The sequence below is a fragment of the Nanorana parkeri genome, unplaced genomic scaffold (assembly GCF_000935625.1).
Source record: "Nanorana parkeri isolate BGI_ZX_2015 unplaced genomic scaffold, ASM93562v1 scaffold554, whole genome shotgun sequence".
In the NCBI taxonomy this organism is placed as follows: domain Eukaryota; kingdom Metazoa; phylum Chordata; class Amphibia; order Anura; family Dicroglossidae; genus Nanorana; species Nanorana parkeri.
In genome coordinates this window covers 547,366-566,871 of record NW_017306822.1, presented here as the reverse complement: position 1 = coordinate 566,871, position 19,506 = coordinate 547,366, and the positions used below count along the sequence as shown (strand labels likewise).

Sequence of the window (19,506 nt, the reverse complement as noted above, 5' to 3'; positions counted from 1 at the left end):
TTCCCCTAGAATTACAAATAATAATAATTAGTTACAGTTAAAAAAATAAGTCAAATGATTAATTAATTAATCTAATTAAAAATGAATTATTCTTTTTTATTTTAGTTCTTTCGATGTACATCACTTTTTATTTAAGGTATTAAATCATTTATTCAGCGTAGTCCATGTTGTTGAATTCTGGATGACCTTTATCTTTATTTTCTTATTCAGTTGCCCACCCTCTCTGGCCCTAAAAATAACACGTACTGTAATAGTAACAATAATAGTATTAATATTATTACTACATAATAACACACACAGGGTTATTCACACAAGGAAGAGTTTGGAGAAGGAAGGAGAAGGGAACAATCTAGGACAACATAGCTGATCTGTAAAGTGACCTGAATTGGAGAATTTTTCCAGTTCAGCTATTTTGGACTAGATTGTTCCTTCTCCTGCCTTCTCCAAACTCTTCACCCTTTTGTGAATAGCCCTGTAAATAATCCTTTAAGAATAAAAAAATGTTTTGTCACATGATTAATTGCTACACATAAACATCTCTTCTGTCCTAAAATATTTATTCCATATGGTGTCTGTGTATATAACGTCCAATGATTCCATGGGTTGCCATAGCACAGTCCATAGTATGTGAGTGTTTGTATTATCGTGCAATGACCCGGAGTGTGCGTGCTGCGTGTCTGGGAACGTCGGGTGTAATGTATCTCCCATATGTTCTTGGATCACAATTCTGATCTAATAAGGACCCCCTGCCAGGACACCTGTGTTATGCTCTATTCTGAGGGTTGTCACCTGGCCGAGTGGTAAAAATAGGGAAAGTTTTTAATATGAGAGAGATCAAAGTGGCGACCTAAACTATTCATAAAAGTCGGGATCAGAATTAAAGAGCCAAAATGGGATCTGGGAAGGGTAAGAACTCCGCTCCGCTTTACTGCAGTCCAGGGCACCATTAGAGAGACTTCCCCTCACTTCCTGTCTTGCTGACCATGTTTTCCCAGACAGGAAGTGAGTGTAATTCTCCAACACCCATATACACTGAAATAAATTTGATTTTCTTTAGTAAAGTGGGGGAAGGTAGATATAAACTCTAAATGGACTCTAATAAAGTCTAGCTTCCTGTCTACATGTACTCCAGTGATGGATGCGCGGCATTTCTCAGAGCGGGTTTCTTGATGGTGACAACAGTAGGTTGATTGTGTATAAAGCAACAGCCTTTTGTAGTAGGGTTGCCACCTGTCTGGAATTTCAAGACAACTGACACCCGGACACAAGACACTAAGTGCCGATACCGGCACTTTACATTTTTTGACAGATTCGGCTGCTGAGGTCCCCAGCAAGCGCAGTACCTCAGGCAGCCGCATCTTCCTGTGAGCTGCAGGTGCGTGTAAATAGGCACCATCCCGCACATCTCCTCCTCTGGCTCCTTCCTGACAGAACGCTGCCTGCCTCCGGTCCCCAGGTGAGACTTCCCATACAGCACTCCTGAAACCCTGCATAGCTTACATGAGACCCCACACAGCCATCTGAGAGCCCCCATAGCCCACCTGAGACCTCACACAGTCCTGATGAGAGCCCACACAGGCCACCTGAGATCCTGGAGACATCAGGCCACCACCCCGGAACAACCCAGAGTATGTAGCTTCATATTATTTTGTATTGCTGTATAATGTATTACTGGGATTTGTAGTCCTCCTTAGCCGGTCTCCTGGCTGTCTCTCCTCGCTCTCTCTTTTATATTGTGCTCGAGTGTTCGGGTTTCACGTGAAGAAAAGATGGCAACCCTATTTTGTAGCCTTAACTGAAACTCCTTTTTGACAGGGTGACAACGCAGAGGCACAATCGGAGAGAGGAACGGAGCGCTGTCACCCTATAACAGGAAGCACCAGAACAAGGATCTTCATGGCAGGATCATCAGGTATTATTTTACTGGAGGCTGAAGATTTACAAAGATGGAAAATGACTTTGGCATGGTAAAGCTGATCTGAGAGTTCAAGTTTACTTTAAGAACAGTTGAACAATTGCCAGCTGACGAAGGGAAACGGCAAACTCTCAGCAATAACATTCTTTGTGTTACACAATATTGTTCTTTTCACACACAAGACTCAGCGGGATTATTTCTATCGCCAGGATGGGATCTGTTCCTCTTCAGTCCAAAAAAGTGGTTTATGACTTCCTGTCGGAATGGAACAAAACACTTCCAACAATCGTCTCCTCCGATTTCAGCCAAAGCTTTTCTGTTCACTGAAGGACACAGCGAAGATCTTGGATCTGTACCATCGGGTTATAGCACCACCTTCAGGAGCAGGACACTAGACACAAACACAGCCTGATGGTGGCCAAGCACACCATCAGCTAGAGACAGCCCAGTTTTTTGTCTAGTGTCCAGGAGGAGGGATGAGAGCTCCGTGGTGGGAATCTTAGTTCCTTTCTTTGTTCAGGGTATTTATATGTTTTCTTCAGTCTTCAAGACTTTCAATCAACTGCTGATCTGGGTGACAACCCCCAATAGTGTAGTCACCCTAGCTTAGGCATTGAGAGCATGCAGATCCTTACTTATGTGTGTGGTCAGCTGAGACAGCCCCCATGATATCCCTAAGGGCAGTCTGTAAGTGTCCCTCATGGGGGTGGGGCACATATGACCAAGTGGTAAATTAATTTATCAGCCCCCCCCCAGGTTGACAGCAGTGCAGCGCAGCACCCCCATTCTGGTGGAGAGGCGGCCTGTCCTGGGAAACTTTATACTCTGTGTCCTGCAAGGATTAGTAAGTGTGTGGACCCTCCTGTTCCCCTGTCCCTGGGCATTGGCTGTGAGGGTCTGGACAACAGCTTCCCCACCACTGTCACCATCCGATGTTCAGCTTCCCCTCCCCAGCAGTACAAACCATCCTTTCCTTTACGGTGTACCTGTTAGGAGAGAAGAGAAATACCCGGGTGTAATGGGTGTGGAGGAGCATGTGACCCAATCCCCTTCCTCTGATGGTACATCCCGGGGGCTTGGTGATTGGCAGTAATGGGGAGAATCCTCAGCCTTGTCTAGCTCCAAAAAGGGAGACATAGAGCATACGCAGAAGAGAGATGGGAACGAGGTGCTGGATACGGATCCCAAACCTATATACCTAAGTCCTTAGTATAGCCAAATGGCTTGTGTTAGGCAGCTTTCCACCAATCGGGAGCCCCCTTTTAGGAACAGAGGTTACCTGAATTCAGAGTCCGAACTGTGTGCCAGAGAAGGCACCAAACAATTATTCACTCTGTGTGAACAGGGCAAAAATCTAATGTATTCTTGTGCGGAAGGAATGTAATGTCAGGAAAATACCACATGATGGACACTAGGTGGAGCCGAGGATGATACATCTATCCCATGTTCCTCGGCTCCATCTAGTGGCCATACATCAATACATCTTTCCTATGCTCCTCAGCTCCATCTAGTGGCCATAAATCAATACTTCTTTCCTATGCTCCTCGGCTCCATCTAGTGGCCATAAATCAATACTTCTTTTCTATTCTCCTCGGCTCCATCTAGTGGCCATAAATCAATACTTCTTTCCTATTCTCCTCGGCTACATCTAGATGCCACAAATATATATATATATATAGGGAGACACCTATTGTCTGCCACATACAATGCTGTTTTAACACCTCTCTCTGGGCAGGTTAATAACACCTCCTAGCTCCAATTATGCAAATGCAATAAACACCTGGTTGTGACTAACATATTATGTGGATTGGAGCGACGTTCACCATATTTATTCCCAGAGAATTGTTTTGTACAAGTCATTCTGAATTGAGAAAGCTGGTCGGATGTCCAGTGAAACGTCTTCAAGAAAAATACAGCAAGTCCAGTTGCCTTGACTTATTTTTTACAGATATGCTTCTTTTTTCCTATGCTCCTCAGCTCCATCTAGTGGCCATATATAAATACTTCTTTCCTATGCTCCCCGGCTCCATCTAGTGGCCATAAATCAATACTTCTTTCCTATGCTCCCCGGCTCCATCTAGTGGCCATAAAGCAATACTTCTTTACTATGCTCCCCGGCTCCATGTAACAGCTAAAATGGCAAACCATATAACACAAGCCGAGGGTGTCAGCTTTTATTATTAATAATAATGATGATAATCTAAAAGCTATCTAATAGTGGGAGACTCCCGGCGACCCCTGTCAAATTGTCATTCGACCCCCAAAGGGGTCCCGACCCACAGGTTGAGAACCACTCTAGTGGCCATAAATCAATACTTCTTTCCTATGCTCCTCAGCTCCATCTAGTGGCCATAAATCAATACTTCTTTCCTATGTTCCTCAGCTTCATGTAGTGGCCATAAATCAATACTTCTTTCCTATGCTCCTCAGCTCTATCTAGTGGCCATAAATCAATACTTCTTTCCTATGCTCCTCAGCTCCATCTAGTGGCCATAAATAAATACTTCTTTCCTATGCTCCTCGGCTCCATCTAGTGGCCATAAATAAATACTTCTTTCCTTGTACTGGCAACTGAATGGGGAAGAAAAGTTCAGATCTGCAGCAAAAAAAAATTCCATCTGGTAAAGATTTTTATTGCAACGGACTTACAGATATACAACTTGCACATGTAAAGAGGACTATGTGTCCAATATCTATATTACATTGGATAGATTTTTTATTATTTAGGTAATGGTGTTCCCATAATGTGCTACTTCAGCGCTACTAAGCGACCCTTCTAATTGTCACAGTTCTTAATTTCACCATCGCCTCCCATCCCCCGCCATCTTCTTTTAAAATGATGTCCAGGTTTTTTAATATAAAGTTCTGTTTTCACCTTTTTTTCATCCTTCCTTTCTTGAGGTGGGCAGGTGAACTTAGACGGGTGAGAAGCACACGGGCGCAGAGGACAGAAGAGTAACGTTGATGGCGGACGTCACTACACCGGGGCGGATTACTGGTTACAGCCTCGCATCATCAGATGGTCCATGAAATCGTAGAGCTGATCGCATTTGGCTTGCTCGGTGGTGGCACATTCCCGCTTGGTGGGGATGATCTCGAACCAGGTCCGACCGTTGATCACGTAGGACTTCCTAAAAGACAGGTCAAAGGTCACATCAAGTCTCCGAGAGAGTGATATGTATATTCCTAAAGCGGAACTCAACTTTTTGTTGCCATCCGTGTTCCATTGGGGAGATTTCCCTTCACTTCCTGTCCAAAAGCCACAACAGGAAGTGAGAGGAGATCCTTCCAAAGTGAGAGAAATCCCTGTTGGAACTAGTGTCCCCATTAGAAGATTTCCCATCTGTTCCTGCTGATCTCCTGCACCCCCTTCCTGTTTATATCCACTCCAGTGAGGGCTGAATGGCATTTCTAAGGGCCACTCAACGTCCATGATACGGAGATGGAGGTTCCTCGAGCGGATGAACTGTCCCTCTGACTTTTCCCAAATTGTGGCTCAGCCCTGTCAACTGCCATGACTTTGTCCAATGTGTAACCTGTCAGTGGCTGGATAAAGCGCAAACGCTATATATCAAGCTTCTGAAAGGTTGCGCTATTTGCGTATCAGGGAAACTGGGCTCTCAGGTGGGCTATGTGGGTTCTTTAATGTTTCTCTGTGGGGTCTCAGGTGAACTCTACAGGGTCTCAGCCTGAGACCCCGCAGAGACCACCATAGTCCCCACAGAGCCCACCTGAGACCCTGCACAGCCCACCATAGATCCTGCACAGCCCACCATAGATCCTGTTACAGCCCACCATAGATCCTGCACAGCCCACCATAGATCCTGCACAGCCCACCATAGATCCTGTTACAGCCCACCATAGATCCTGTTACAGCCCACCATAGATCCTGTTACAGCCCACCATAGATCCTGCACAGCCCACCATAGATCCTGTTACAGGCCACCATAGATCCTGTTACAGCCCACCATAGATCCTGTTACAGCACACCATAGATCCTGTAACAGCCCACCATAGATCCTGCACAGCCCACCATAGATCCTGCACAGCCAACCATAGACCCTGCACAGCCAACCATAGACCCTGCAGAGCCCACCACAGACCTAGGACAGTCCACCATAGATCCTGCACAGCCAACCTGAAACCCAGCAGAGCCCACCATAAACCCTGCAGAACCCACCATAGATTCTGCACTGCCAACCTGAGACCCTGCAGAGCCTAACATAGATCCTGCACAGCCCACCTGAGACCCTGCAGAGCCTTCCTTAGACCCAGCACAGCCCACTATAGACCCCACACAGCCCACCATAGATCCTGCACAGCCCACCATAGATCCTGCACAGCCCACCATAGATCCTGCACAGCCCACCATAGATCCTGCACAGCCCACCATAGAACCCGCACAGCCCACCATAGATCCTGCACAGCACACCATAGATCCTGTACAGCCCACCATAGATCCTGTACAGCCCACCTTGTGCAGCCCACATGTGCAGCTTCCCAGCATGTGCAGATATCCCACCGTCAGATCGTGGTGTACAGGCAGCCCAGAGCAGCGTGCAGCTTCTCCTCCACCTCCACCGGCCGGGTCGCATCTCACTGGGCCCCGGCCCCACCTCCTCCTCCACCAGGCAGCCCACCCAGGCAAATTAGGTGGCCGCGAGGCCTCATGGGCGACCGCCTAATTTGCCTGATTAGGCAGCTGAGACTGCCTGATTCTGTGTGGCCCGGCTTGTTTGCCTTGTGGATACACCCCTGACTCTTCTCCTTTAGAGTGCAAGCTCTTTGGGTTTCCCTGGAGTTCATTATTGCTAGGCCCCTGCATACAATGAGAGTGGGGACTCTAAATGAATGCGCAGTTCCCGTTTGATCTATTGAGTCTGTACTCACTCTTTCTTTATGTCCCAGATATCATTGCTGTGTCCCCAGATAAGGTAGGACCGGCCGTCCTGGAGCTTGACCTGCGAGTCTCTGCAGCTCTTGTGGCTGAAGAACTGGCGCTCCTCACCATCTAATACTTCATCTGATCCTACAGGAGAGTGATGATTAGAAGAAGAGTCATGTGACCTGTTTAAATATCGAAGGGTTAACAGAAAACACTTACAAGGCACTTTTCTCCCGTAGGACCTAAAGCGCAGTCTATATATAAAGATGGTTACATGTTGTCAGTCAGCAGTTACAAAATAGAGGTGAAAGGTCAAACAAAGAAGAGTACAAAGGAGTGTTTATTGGTAACAATAAAAGCATCAAAGTACCAACGTGTTTCGGGGGCAGACACAGACCCTCTTCATCAGGGCTGGAAGTGTAAAATGAAAAATATATATCTGTATAATTGTATAATTTATATACATATATATTTTTCATCCAATAAAACCTCTTTTGGAGTTTTCTTAGTTTGGTGGATTTTTAAGGTGGATCCACTATGGAGGAGCAACTGAGCCAGCCATGGACAGCAGCATTGTCACCCCTGGGGGAGGGTGGTGTTGTGCCATGCTGTATGTTGCCTATTCTGCTCTGCCTCATTCCATGTGCCATGCTGTATGTTGCCTATTCTGCTCTGTATCATTCCATGTGCCATGCTGTATGTTGCCTATTCTGCTCTGCCGCATTCCATGTGCCATGCTGTATGTTGCCTATTCTGCTCTGTATCATTCCATGTGCCATGCTGTATGTTGCCTATTCTGCACTGTATCATTCCATATGCCATGCTATTCATTGCCTATTCTGCTCTGCCGCATTCCATGTGCCATGCTATTCATTGCCTATTCTGCTCTGTATCATTCCATGTGCCATGCTGTATGTTGCCTATTCTGCACTGCCTCATTCCATGTGCCATGCTGTGTGTTGCCTATTCTGCTCTGTATCATTCCATGTGCCATGCTATTCATTGCCTATTCTGCACTGTATAATTTCATGTGCCATGCTGTATGTTGCCTATTCTGCACTGTATCATTCCATGTGCCATGCTGTATGTTGCCTATTCTGCACTGCCTCATTCAATGTGCCATGCTATTCATTGCCTATTCTGCTCTGCCTTATTCCATGTGCCATGCTGTATGTTGCCTATTCTGCTCTGTATCATTCCATGTGCCATGCTGTATGTTGCCTATTCTGCACTGTATCATTCCATGTGCCATGCTGTATGTTGCCTATTCTGCACTGTATCATTCCATGTGCCATGCTGTATGTTGCCTATTCTGCTCTGCCTCATTCCATGTGCCATGCTGTATGTTGCCTATTCTGCTCTGTATCATTCCATGTGCCATGCTGTATGTTGCCTATTCTACTCTGTATCATTCCATGTGCCATGCTGTATGTTGCCTATTCTGCTCTGCCTCATTCCATGTGCCATGCTGTATGTTGCCTATTCTGCTCTGTATCATTCCATGTGCCATGCTGTATGTTGCCTATTCTGCTCTGCCGCATTCCATGTGCCATGCTGTATGTTGCCTATTCTGCTCTGTATCATTCCATGTGCCATGCTATTCATTGCCTATTCTGCACTGTATAATTTCATGTGCCATGCTGTATGTTGCCTATTCTGCACTGTATCATTCCATGTGCCATGCTGTATGTTGCCTATTCTGCTCTGCCTCATTCCATGTGCCATGCTGTATGTTGCCTATTCTGCACTGCCTCATTCAATGTGCCATGCTATTCATTGCCTATTCTGCTCTGCCTTATTCCATGTGCCATGCTGTATGTTGCCTATTCTGCTCTGTATCATTCCATGTGCCATGCTGTATGTTGCCTATTCTGCACTGTATCATTCCATGTGCCATGCTGTATGTTGCCTATTCTGCACTGTATCATTCCATGTGCCATGCTGTATGTTGCCTATTCTGCTCTGCCTCATTCCATGTGCCATGCTGTATGTTGCCTATTCTGCTCTGTATCATTCCATGTGCCATGCTGTATGTTGCCTATTCTACTCTGTATCATTCCATGTGCCATGCTGTATGTTGCCTATTCTGCTCTGCCTCATTCTGTTTGCCATGCTGTGGTCTGTACTGCCTGTCTCCAGGGGGTTTCTGAAAGGAATGTGTACAACTCCCCAGCTCGTCCCAACCACTTCACCAACAACCCCGCTATCATACTGTGTCCCCTCCGCTAGTTACTGCATACATTTACCTCCTAAAGGCCTTTCACTATCAAACCATGGCTCTGTAAGCCTCATATCTGGCCACAGTGCTCTAAGTGCATCACTATTGTCCCCTCCCATTGCCCTACCCTTCACTCCGCCTTAGGCTTCCCAACTTTTGAATGTTCCCAGGTATGCTCATCACATGCGCGCCCTGCTGTTCATTTTGCCTCTGGCTGGTGGGATGCTATTCACAATCAGTTCACCAAGAAGTTCCCAAGATCTCACTGGTCACTTCCAGCTCCATGTGAAACCTGATTGGTAGACCTGGAGCTGCACAGTGACATTGAGACCAGCACACTGGTGGCTGGAAGTGGGATGTCATTTTCAGAAGACAACTGGGCATGCACATCATGGGGGCATAGTTTGGCATCTTCACCTTGGGCACTTGATGACCTTGTCCTGACTGAAGGGGGTCCTATCTGGTTCTGGGTAGGTGTGCCTAATAACATGCCCACTGAGTATTTATTTAACGGGAAATATGAACACTTACCTTGTTTAACAACTCTGACGATTGTCATGAAGTGGACATCATAGGCACCTTTCGTCTCAATTTTATTCACTTTGGCCTCGTACACTGTAAGAAAGATAGTTATTATTGAATACATTCTTATCATGTCACTGTTTGACATCACCCCACAATGCAGCCCCTGCTGACCATGTAGACGCCTCACGTTAGGTCACAGAGTGGGTTATACCTCCGTGGATGACAGTGTATGTCAGAGTATCTACATTGTATGGCCAAAGGTTTGTGGACACCTGACCACCACCCCTCCTGTGGGGTGAATTTGTAAACAATGCCCTGCCAAATTGCAATGTGTACCATACTTTATTGTTTTTTTTGCCTTCCTCTGGACATAAGGTTCTGTTTATGGAGGTTATGTATTTATTTATTTTGTTTTCTCTGTTGGTTGAATTCAATGGGCTTGTGTCTTTTTTTCACCCTTTGTTACTATGTAACTGTAGCACTCGGGAATCTAGATTATGCTACGAGGAGAGAGGTATCGCATCTCCCCCATCTATCCTAATGGCTCGGTCCATTCTAAATTCTGATTTGATCTTGTTTCATCATTTTTGGGATGGCCAGAACTGTTTAAGTAGTAGATTCCAGAAAACAGAAGGTCCCCCTGCACTCCTTACAGCGCTTCCGGTCCAAGTGGAAATAGTGGTGCTAGCAGTGACAATCACGGATGACGCCGTGTACATCTCTGCCCTGATGAAGGGACCCTGCGTGGTCCCAAAAAGTTGGATTATTATTATTATATGTGTGACGTTTAGTCCAAATAAATGGACTTTTTGGAATTTCATTTACAGAGTGCTGGTGATTTCTATCATTCATTGACTGTTTAAGTAGCAGGACACATCCAAAAGCTTAGCAGCCAACTCAAGCAGACAGCTGCTGACCAACATGTGAGACTCGAGGCTTCATGGGACTGTGGTCAGCTGATTAACCGGTGGTTGTGGAGCAAGATAAAGCAAACATTGAAGGCCAAAGCCATGAGGATATCAAGTGACCTATATTCATGGTCCAAGATTCCCCGTCACTGTCAGACAGAAAAGCAAGGCTGAATGGTAGCTTGCAGTGCCAAGCTGCGGTAAACAAAGCTAGCAGGGTCTTGTCCTGTATTAAGAAGGGGATGTATTGCAGTGACAAGTCTATAATTGTGCCTCTACATAGATCTTTGGTTCGGCCACATCTGGAGTACGCGGTCCAGTTTTGGTCGCCGGTACTGAGAAGGGATGTCCTTGAACTGGAGAGAGTCCACCGGAGGGCAACCAAACTAATTAGGGGAATTGAGGACCAGAGCTATGAGACAAGGCTTCTGACCTTAAACATGTTTACGCTGGAATTAAGGAGATTAAGGGGGGATATGATTTTCATGTACAAGATGTTCAATGGTGACAGCAACATTGGCAACAAACTGTTTGAGATTAACTCCATTACAAAGACTAGAGGCCACCACCTAAAGTTGGTGGAGAAAAAATTCCAGCACAATGGGCGAAGAGGGTTCTTTACAGTAAGAGCGGTTAAGGTCTGGAACTCACTGCCATCGGCAGTGATTTCAGTCAAGAGTGTAGATTTGTTCAAGAAACGTTTGGACAATTTCTTGAGGGACCGTAATATCCAGGGATACCAGTATCCCTAAGAATGAGATGATGCGTGGACCTATATGGGTTGGACTTGATGGACGTATGTCTTTATTCAACCACAAATACTATGTAACTATGTAACTATGTAAGGCAGCCAAAACACTAAATCTTGAAATGATAAATGAACTGCACTGTCCACACAGCCACTTGTCTGAAAAGTACCCTGTAACATAAGTCTTGACTCTCTTACCGTAATCCACACCATGGCGGCACGCTTCCTCTACCATAGAGACAGCGTCCAGCTTCCCTGAATAGGTGTTCTTCAGGTTGCATTGTTCTGTAAGAGAGACATTCCATAGAACTTGGTACATGGACTCTTTACATTGCTTGGTACGTGGACTCTTTACATTGCTACAGCTCAGAGCAGGATCAGAATCATCTGACTTCCTAAACCAGATCCCTAGGGTTGTTTGTTGGCACCCCCACCCCCTCCTCGTGTACCAGAGCTGTCCTTCTGGAAATGTTACTTGCTTGGCTACCACACTGCACCCCAATACATTTTGAGTGACTGATCGGGAAAAGGTATGCACATCAGGTGCTACAACATACTTGCCCCGGGTCATTGATTCAGAAATTAGCCAGGCACAGCCAGGCAGCTTGGACTTCAACCATGGCAGCCTCCATATTTCTCCCACTACAGCTCTACTTTAAGATTATGTGACTTCACCTCTCTTCCATTCCCCACCACCACTGCATATTATTGAGGTTTTTAGCTCAGAAAGAAAAGCTCCTATTGGTTCACATTGGTTTGAGGGTTTGTTGCTGATTCAGACCTACTTAGCTATGACATGAGGAGTAAGGATGAGCTCAGATCAGAAACTGAGCTCCTCTGAACCCTGGGGGGTCACACGTCAAATCAACTGCAGGATGGGGCATTCCTCGCTCCGCAGCTAAACATAAAAGGGCTGGGATGTCTGTGCTGACCTTATATGGCCACATGCCCATATAAGGTCAATGACCTCACTGCATCCCGCTCCTTTGCTTACAGCTGCGGGCAGGGAATTCCCCAGCCACAGCTGATTCATAGGAGCTCCTTCCATGTTCAGAGGAGCTCAGTTTTGGGCTTCTGGACCCCACCTACCGCTATGTTCTCTGCACAGACTATGTGCAGCACGCAGCAATTCATTCAATATATATTCAATATAGGATGACCTGAGACCTGACTTGATAACGGCCCCCTAAGCCCAGGACGTTCCTGTTTGCTGATTTGCTTCTACGGCACCTGAGATGCAGTGACACTCGGCTTCTCTGCAGATCTTCTTCAGCTCTCCTCCTTCCTCTGTGGGGTGGTAGAATTTGGTGCAGATGTTTTCTGTACATCAATAAAAGGTACAAATAAAAAAAAAGTGTGATTAGTGCAATTATATATCTTCATGAGTCTGTACCAGGGGATGGAGGACTGCAGCCCTCCAGCTGTGCTTTAACTACAAATCCCAACATGCATCTGCCTCTGGAAATCATACCTGTAACTGTCAGTCTTGCAATGCCTCATGGGAGTTGTAGTTCAACAACAGCTGGAGGCTGCAGATGCCCACCCCTGGTTTATACAATATCATTTGTTTTATGTAAAGTGTATGTAAACCCTAACCATGAACTTCTCCTATCTGCTCCCTCTAGCTGTGTTGTATATACCACTGAAAGTGTTTTGTTATATCTGTTCAATCAGTGCAAAAATACCCCATTGATCCTGCCAGAAAATCACAGCTGCCCTGTGTCCTTTACACACTTCCTGTTTATCTCAAGGAGCCCAGTTAGCCCTTCTAGTTCTTGGCACTACAGATCAGTTAGTCTTTATGTTGTAGAGATCTGAGGGGGGGGTGATGGTTGAGTAGTTTAACACAGGGGAAATGTGCAGGGCTGACACCAATCAGTCCATGAAAATGCCACGTGTTGTCAGACTACCACAGGACCTAAGCGTTAAACGCATTTCTGGCAGGGATAATACCTGCACATTTATTGTAGAAATTTACTTTATTTTCTGACATACAGCTAACCACCAACCAACCACCATTCCAAATCAAATGCATTTCCTTTAGTGGTTGCCAATCCACTCCCTTCTTCTGCAAGGACATACTGTATCCCTATCTATGCAGTGCAGAGATTTTTGGCATGCACCCGTCTAGCATCACATGGCACCTCCTTCAAAATAGTGGTCACACTATGCCAACTCCATTCGCTCCAATGGAAAGTACATACAGAGCAGCACATATGCACAGGAGGCACAAGGCCCAACTCATTTTGAAGCAGAGGCCGCGTGGTGCTGGGCCGGGGCACACCTAAGATCTTGGCAGGTCAATATACTGTACAGCTCGTATACGTGCTCAGCTCTGTTTATTTCCCATTCATTCTATAGAAGGACTGTCAGGCTATTGCCTTTCTACTGTCATCTCAGGTCTGGGGTACCCTTACCCAGGGCATAATACTCATATATGGAAACCGTTGCCGGCTGGAGAATTCCGACCTCAAATTTCTGGTGGATCTTGAACTTCAGACATTGTGTCTCTGTTCTGGAGACCTTCAAGGAAAAAAAAGTTTCATTAATGGGAAACAAAGTTTGTAACAAAGGAGCATGCGTAATGTTGGAGTAGTATTAGACTCAAACATTTTTTAATAATGAATCCCGATGGTAAAAATATACATTGCCCAGTGGTGAGTCCAGGGTATGGCACGTGCCCTGAGTGCCACTTGAAGGGGGGAGGCGCCGCTCCGTGGGCCAATGAGAGTTTGCCCACTCACGGAGATAGCTTACCTGTTGTCTCTCCCCACTCTTCTCCCATACACCTCCCCCCCTTTCCAAAACACACACACCGCTTACTAGCACACACCAGGGTGGATCCATAGGACCCTGCAAGGGAAAGGAGCCACCCTAAACAGGATATCAGTTCCAGGGCTCAGGTGTCCAACTGATTCAGCAGGAAACTAAGACTTTTAAGCATCAAGAAGCAGCATCCATTGTAAGTGATTTAATCAGCATCTGAAGTAGCTTAAAATCCTTTTGACTTTAATGTTACTTTAAAGTGTATCTAAACCCAAAAACAAAAATGTCATATATTGTAGTTTACAATCCTTAGATGTGCAAGATGCAGTTTGAATCCCATCTATTGGTACTTTACCTATGTCAGACACTATGATAAAAGGCAAAATGTAATCCTTACCGAATCAAGGTAAATAATCAGGGATCCTCGCTCAGAACGTTCCGTATCCATTTCATACTTGGAGATATATTTGTCCACCCTGTTGGTCAACTGGAGAGAGAGAGAGAGGATAAAAAACCCCCACATATTTAGGAGATATAAACACAGGCTATGCAGCAGAGATCACATGATCAATGATGTGGAATTTGGTCACATGACCGATCTTTTTGTAGACTAATTTCCAAGGAAAGGTATTTCTGACCTGTCTGTGCCTCTTCCACAAATTACTTTAGGGGGTGATTTTTTTCAGTAAAACTTTACATATTGTACTTTTGTATATATTTTCTTATTTGATTTATGAATTTATCATGGTCTTTTTTTTTTTAAAAGAAAGAAAAAAGTTTTTGCAGAAGAATATTTTGTTTTTTTTTTCTTATCTGGCCAGCAGGTGGAACAGTGGCAGTTTTTCACGTTTTCCTCTCTCATCTTAGCTGCGTCACTAAGTTCACTGAGTTCAATAGCTCAAGATGAACTCTTCTCACACACACACACCTAATGAGCCAGAGCAGTGGCTCCTCCAAATCCCCCCACCCCAATTAGATATGCAAATATTCAGTTGTATACAATTTAAAGCAGGGGTGGGCAATTCATTTTCTCCAGGGGCCACATGAGAAAGTAGGACCGGTACCCAGGGGTTTAGGGTGCAAATGGGGGTTTCCCATCTCTAGTAGCCCCTACTCTGCTGCTTGTTATACACCCATAGAGGTTTCTCATTTCTATGGTATTCAGATGGCCCGGCACCTGTGACTCACTTGATGCAGTCACTGTTCGGCAACAATTTCAGAGGGTGGCGACAATTAGAGCCATGGGTTGACACCACTCAGATGACACCACTTATATTGAAGCCAGGTGGTGCTGACCCATGGCTTGAATTTGGGCAGATTTGGTAAGAATCAATCGAAATGTGAGGCGTGTATGGCCACCTTTGCTGAAACATGTTTATCTTGTGGGTTTTGTTGAAGATAATACTTTTTGGAATGTTGGCTGCTTTGTTGTTCAGTCTCATGATACTATCTTTGGCAGAAAGTTCTACTGGAATAGTCTTTTCCACCTCCTCCCCTTATATAACTAACCGCACTGAGATCATCCATATCTGGGTTGAATCCTGTGAGCAGCGTTAAGTCCACAATGGTCATCGTGGCATCGGTGGCACCAAGGTACCTGCAATAAGGAATTGTTACTACTACATGGTATTTATTAAAGGGAAAGTATAATTAACAAATATTATGAGGTAACACCGGAGTGTTTGATCTAAAAGACATTTTGATCTGACTTACACTTCTGAAAGCTTGTTATTGTATAAAAGGACATCTCCGGGCTGAGCCCTCTGCCAATTGTTTTCTCCCCTCTATCTATGAAGGCTTCCATGGCAGTATGTTATTTTACCTTTCTACAAGTCTTCAGTCCAGTCATGTGACACGCATGGTTCTCTTCATCTTTGGATCTCCTCCCAGTGTGTTGGGTGGTCAATATTTCAATATTGGGGTAAGCGGCACTGATTAGATGATGTCAGCACCGCTCGCTACATTGCTACACTAGGGCGCTGTGGTGATTCCCCCTCAGAGGACAGACCAATGATGTCCATCCATCCTCCAGGTTGAATGAATCTGACTACCATTCAACTGAGAAGACTGAGAACATCTTGTGATGGAAAGGTAGTAGTACAGGGGAGATCCTCGGATTGAAGATGAGTATTACAGGTGGTTTTAGAAAAGAAAGGGGACCATTAAAACAAATAGCCCAGAGTTAGGTTTGAATTATAGGGGTGGGCCAATGATGTCCTGCACTCATAGGATGTCCTCAGTCTTCCAGGTTGAATGAATCTGGCCGCCATTCTACTGAGAAGACTGAGGGCATCTTGTGTTGGAAAGGAAGTCATCCAGGGGACATTAAATATATAGCTACAGAGGAACTCACAGGTCTTGCAGTGGAGATACCCCAAAGCAACATTTCGATGGAGCTCAGTCCATCTTTAAATCTCGAGCTCCACTGAAACGTTGACAATAAAATTCTGATGCTTTGCCTTATCATTGCTGCAAGACCCATGAGTGCCTCCATACCTACTTTGGATTTGTATGAATACTTTTGTGTTTGTGAATGAGCACCTGGGAACTTATCTTACAAATAGAATGCGGTGGCTACCCATGGAACTATATATACCGTATTTTGTGCTCCATAAGGTGCGCCTGACCATAGGACGCACGGATGGTAGGGTTCTGTGACAGCCGCAGTTAGTGACAGCTGAGACAGGTGGCGCTGTCATTACAGCTCCACGGTCTCAGTGATCACACAGAGCAGACGAAGAACGGACGTTCTTCGTCTGCGCTACAGGCTCTATGGTGAGCTCCTATGCCGTGGTCATGGGTCCCCCAGAGGAGCCGGGGACCCCGAAAACCACGGTGGGGGCCCCAGACACGATCGTTGCCGCCGCTCGATTTGATACAAGTGATCTGAATAGATCACTTGTATTAAACGAGCAGCGGCTCCCACTGTACATTTAGCTCTGCTTGTCCGGAGCAGGGCCGAATGTACAAAAAAACGACTCCCCCGAAACTGCGTGTCCCGGGCGTCGGGCAATAGGGATTCGCTCCATAAGACGTGCAGACATTTTTGCCCCCCTTTTGGGTGAAAAAAGTGCTTCTTATGGAGTTAAAAATACGGTATATATATTCCTGACATGTACAGACAGCAGAGTCAAGATGGTGACCTGACATTCCTCTACTGCAGTTAACCAATACAGCTTAGTCACCTTCCTGCCCCGAGCCTGTGATTGGACTGGGAAGGAGCAGCTGTCGGCCTACTCCTTGTCAGCACACATTCCTGTAGTAGATCTGATTGACTCCATGTACTGCCCCTACTCCTAGTCAAATTTGAGTATTTACATTGAATGTTATAAAAATTACATCTAACAATCTTTTAATACATAGCTGCAGTCTCTGGCATCTTTGATCAGCTTTACCAGCTGCTGAGAACAGATATTGGCCGCATAGGCAGTGCATTGTTTTCAGCAGGTTTGATGACTCCCAGATGTGTACTAGTTAGCTAGAAAACATTTTCACCCCCGGCGGGCTCGAGTCCAGCAAAGTCACAAATAAGGAAAAGTTATTTTTTCTCACAGTATTGCACACTTACTTCATACAGATGTTTATGAACATGGATTTTTTGACATCTATTGGCACCTTTACTGCAAGACAAAAGGGAGCGCTGATTTAAAGGGATGCTGATATCAAAATGTGGAAATCTGTACAATGTAATACACAACATATATATTGTGGCAGCGCATGGTGTGCAGTTGTGTAGTATGGCAACAGATTACAGCAAATCTGTAATTAGCAAATCTGTAAATTACAGAAAATGACAGCAGCAACAATGTATGGGCATAAAATGCTGTACTCGGGTATTTGCACCTGTACGTGCACAGGGGTAAGTTTCTGAACATGGAAGACTTGCACGCAGAAACTTTCCTCCACCTGTATGCAGAACCGCAGTAGCTTGGGCACCTCAAATACATGCATGTTTTATGTCTTATATAAATTATAAATACGCTTGTATTTGCTCTGCAAAATGTGCATTTGCATGAGCGCTAAGACTGATACCTATGCCAATGTGTACATATTGAAAACAAAAATACTGCTTTCTTGTTCATTGAGAGACACAGGAAGTCTTTCACCTTGGGTTATACTGCCACCTGCAGGAGGATTGGACATTGGCAAGCCATAAAATTGTAGGCCCGCCCAGGATATCCCCTCCTACTACCAGCATGCTTTGTGTTTTTTTTTTCTAGTGTCCTTAGAGGATGGACATTTTTTTTCCAGCTATGCTGTTAAAAGATTGACCTATTTTTTTCTTCTCCATTTTTCTTCAATCAATACTCCTCTCTATATCACTGCTAGAGCTGATCTCTCAGATTGTGGCATGGTCATCCTCAACCACTGTTGGAGTGCCACATCTGGACCCCACTGGACTGGATATTTAAGGGCTACTATACACACATAAAAAATGAACAAATTCTCAGCTATTCACCATTTTTGGGCACATCTTCAAGGGTGACGCTGAATTCAAAATTCTTGCACGGGGCGACTCCCTCTGCCAGTGGCACATAGTATAAGGACATGACCTGGGAAGAGGAAAGGGAGAAAAAGGTCAGCAAGGGGCACCACAGTTTTGATCTGATGACAGGTTTCCTTTAACCTTTTCACCACCAGAACCGTTATTGCATTTTTATATCAGTTCTGAAAGCCGAGACCCTGGAGAATAACATAGTGTCAGCTGCAATTTTTTATTTCACATGATATTAGCACAACAGTTTACCAAACCCATACAGTGCATAGAAACACAATATAATACCCATTTCTGGTAAAATAACAAAAAGGAGGTTGAACAGAGGAAATAGATACCAAACTCGTCATGCCTCCAAATTTCATGCACCTGCGAAACAACTTTCATACTCCAAATTGTCCATAGGCCACTGTGCCAGGGAAAGACTGCTCAGAAACTGGAAGTGATAAATCCTTGTCATTTTTGGGATCATTCACCAGAAGGGAGATCAGCGAATGCATGTTCCCTGATCTCCCCTCTGGTGAATGAACCCAGAAGCTACAAGGATTGTGTCACTTCCGGTTTCTGAGTGGTCATTCCCAGGGGCATCGCAAGGCCGGATGTCACCCGGTCCCTGTCCTGTCGTCATCACGCGTGCACGTGACATCTTGGTGATGGACGCTGGCAGAGAGAGGAGGGGACGTTCACCCAGCAGGATGAGGCATGTCGACGGGTCCCCTCCTCTCTCCTGACACTATCGGGCTCTTGGTCCATGAACGAGTGCTCGACTTTTTAGAGGGGGTGACACCAAAATAACTGTCAGTCATTTTGGTGTTACCCCTGCAATGGTGTCACCGGGGTGCAGGCCGCACCCCCCGCAACCCTTTGTGACGCCACTGGTCATTCCCTGGGCACAGTGGCCAGAAGACAATTTGCGGTATGGAAGCTGTTCACCGTTTTACAGGTGCACGCAATTTTGAGGCTTGACAAGTTTGCTATCTATTTACTCTCTGCAACCTCATTTTGTCACTTCCGGTTTCTGAACAGATGTTCACTGACCCCCCCCC

The 19,506-nt window shown here is 45.4% G+C and overlaps 1 protein-coding gene across 1 annotated transcript in view; it reads right to left on the bottom strand.

Annotated features, from left to right (window-relative positions):
* Nucleotides 1-4,907: 4,907 nt before the first annotated feature.
* LOC108791483 (complement C3-like) overlaps nucleotides 4,908-19,506 on the bottom strand; it is a 73,140-nt gene continuing 58,541 nt past the window's right edge. The window contains exons 32-41 of the mRNA XM_018561987.1: nucleotides 18,425-18,518; nucleotides 17,534-17,585; nucleotides 15,475-15,562; nucleotides 14,363-14,452; nucleotides 13,617-13,722; nucleotides 12,430-12,519; nucleotides 11,398-11,484; nucleotides 9,550-9,633; nucleotides 6,806-6,944; nucleotides 4,908-5,046 (exon numbers count right to left, since the gene is read on the bottom strand). Of these exons, the coding sequence (XP_018417489.1) occupies nucleotides 4,908-5,046; nucleotides 6,806-6,944; nucleotides 9,550-9,633; nucleotides 11,398-11,484; nucleotides 12,430-12,519; nucleotides 13,617-13,722; nucleotides 14,363-14,452; nucleotides 15,475-15,562; nucleotides 17,534-17,585; nucleotides 18,425-18,518 (969 nt within the window). The remainder of the gene's footprint in view (nucleotides 5,047-6,805; nucleotides 6,945-9,549; nucleotides 9,634-11,397; nucleotides 11,485-12,429; nucleotides 12,520-13,616; nucleotides 13,723-14,362; nucleotides 14,453-15,474; nucleotides 15,563-17,533; nucleotides 17,586-18,424; nucleotides 18,519-19,506) is intronic.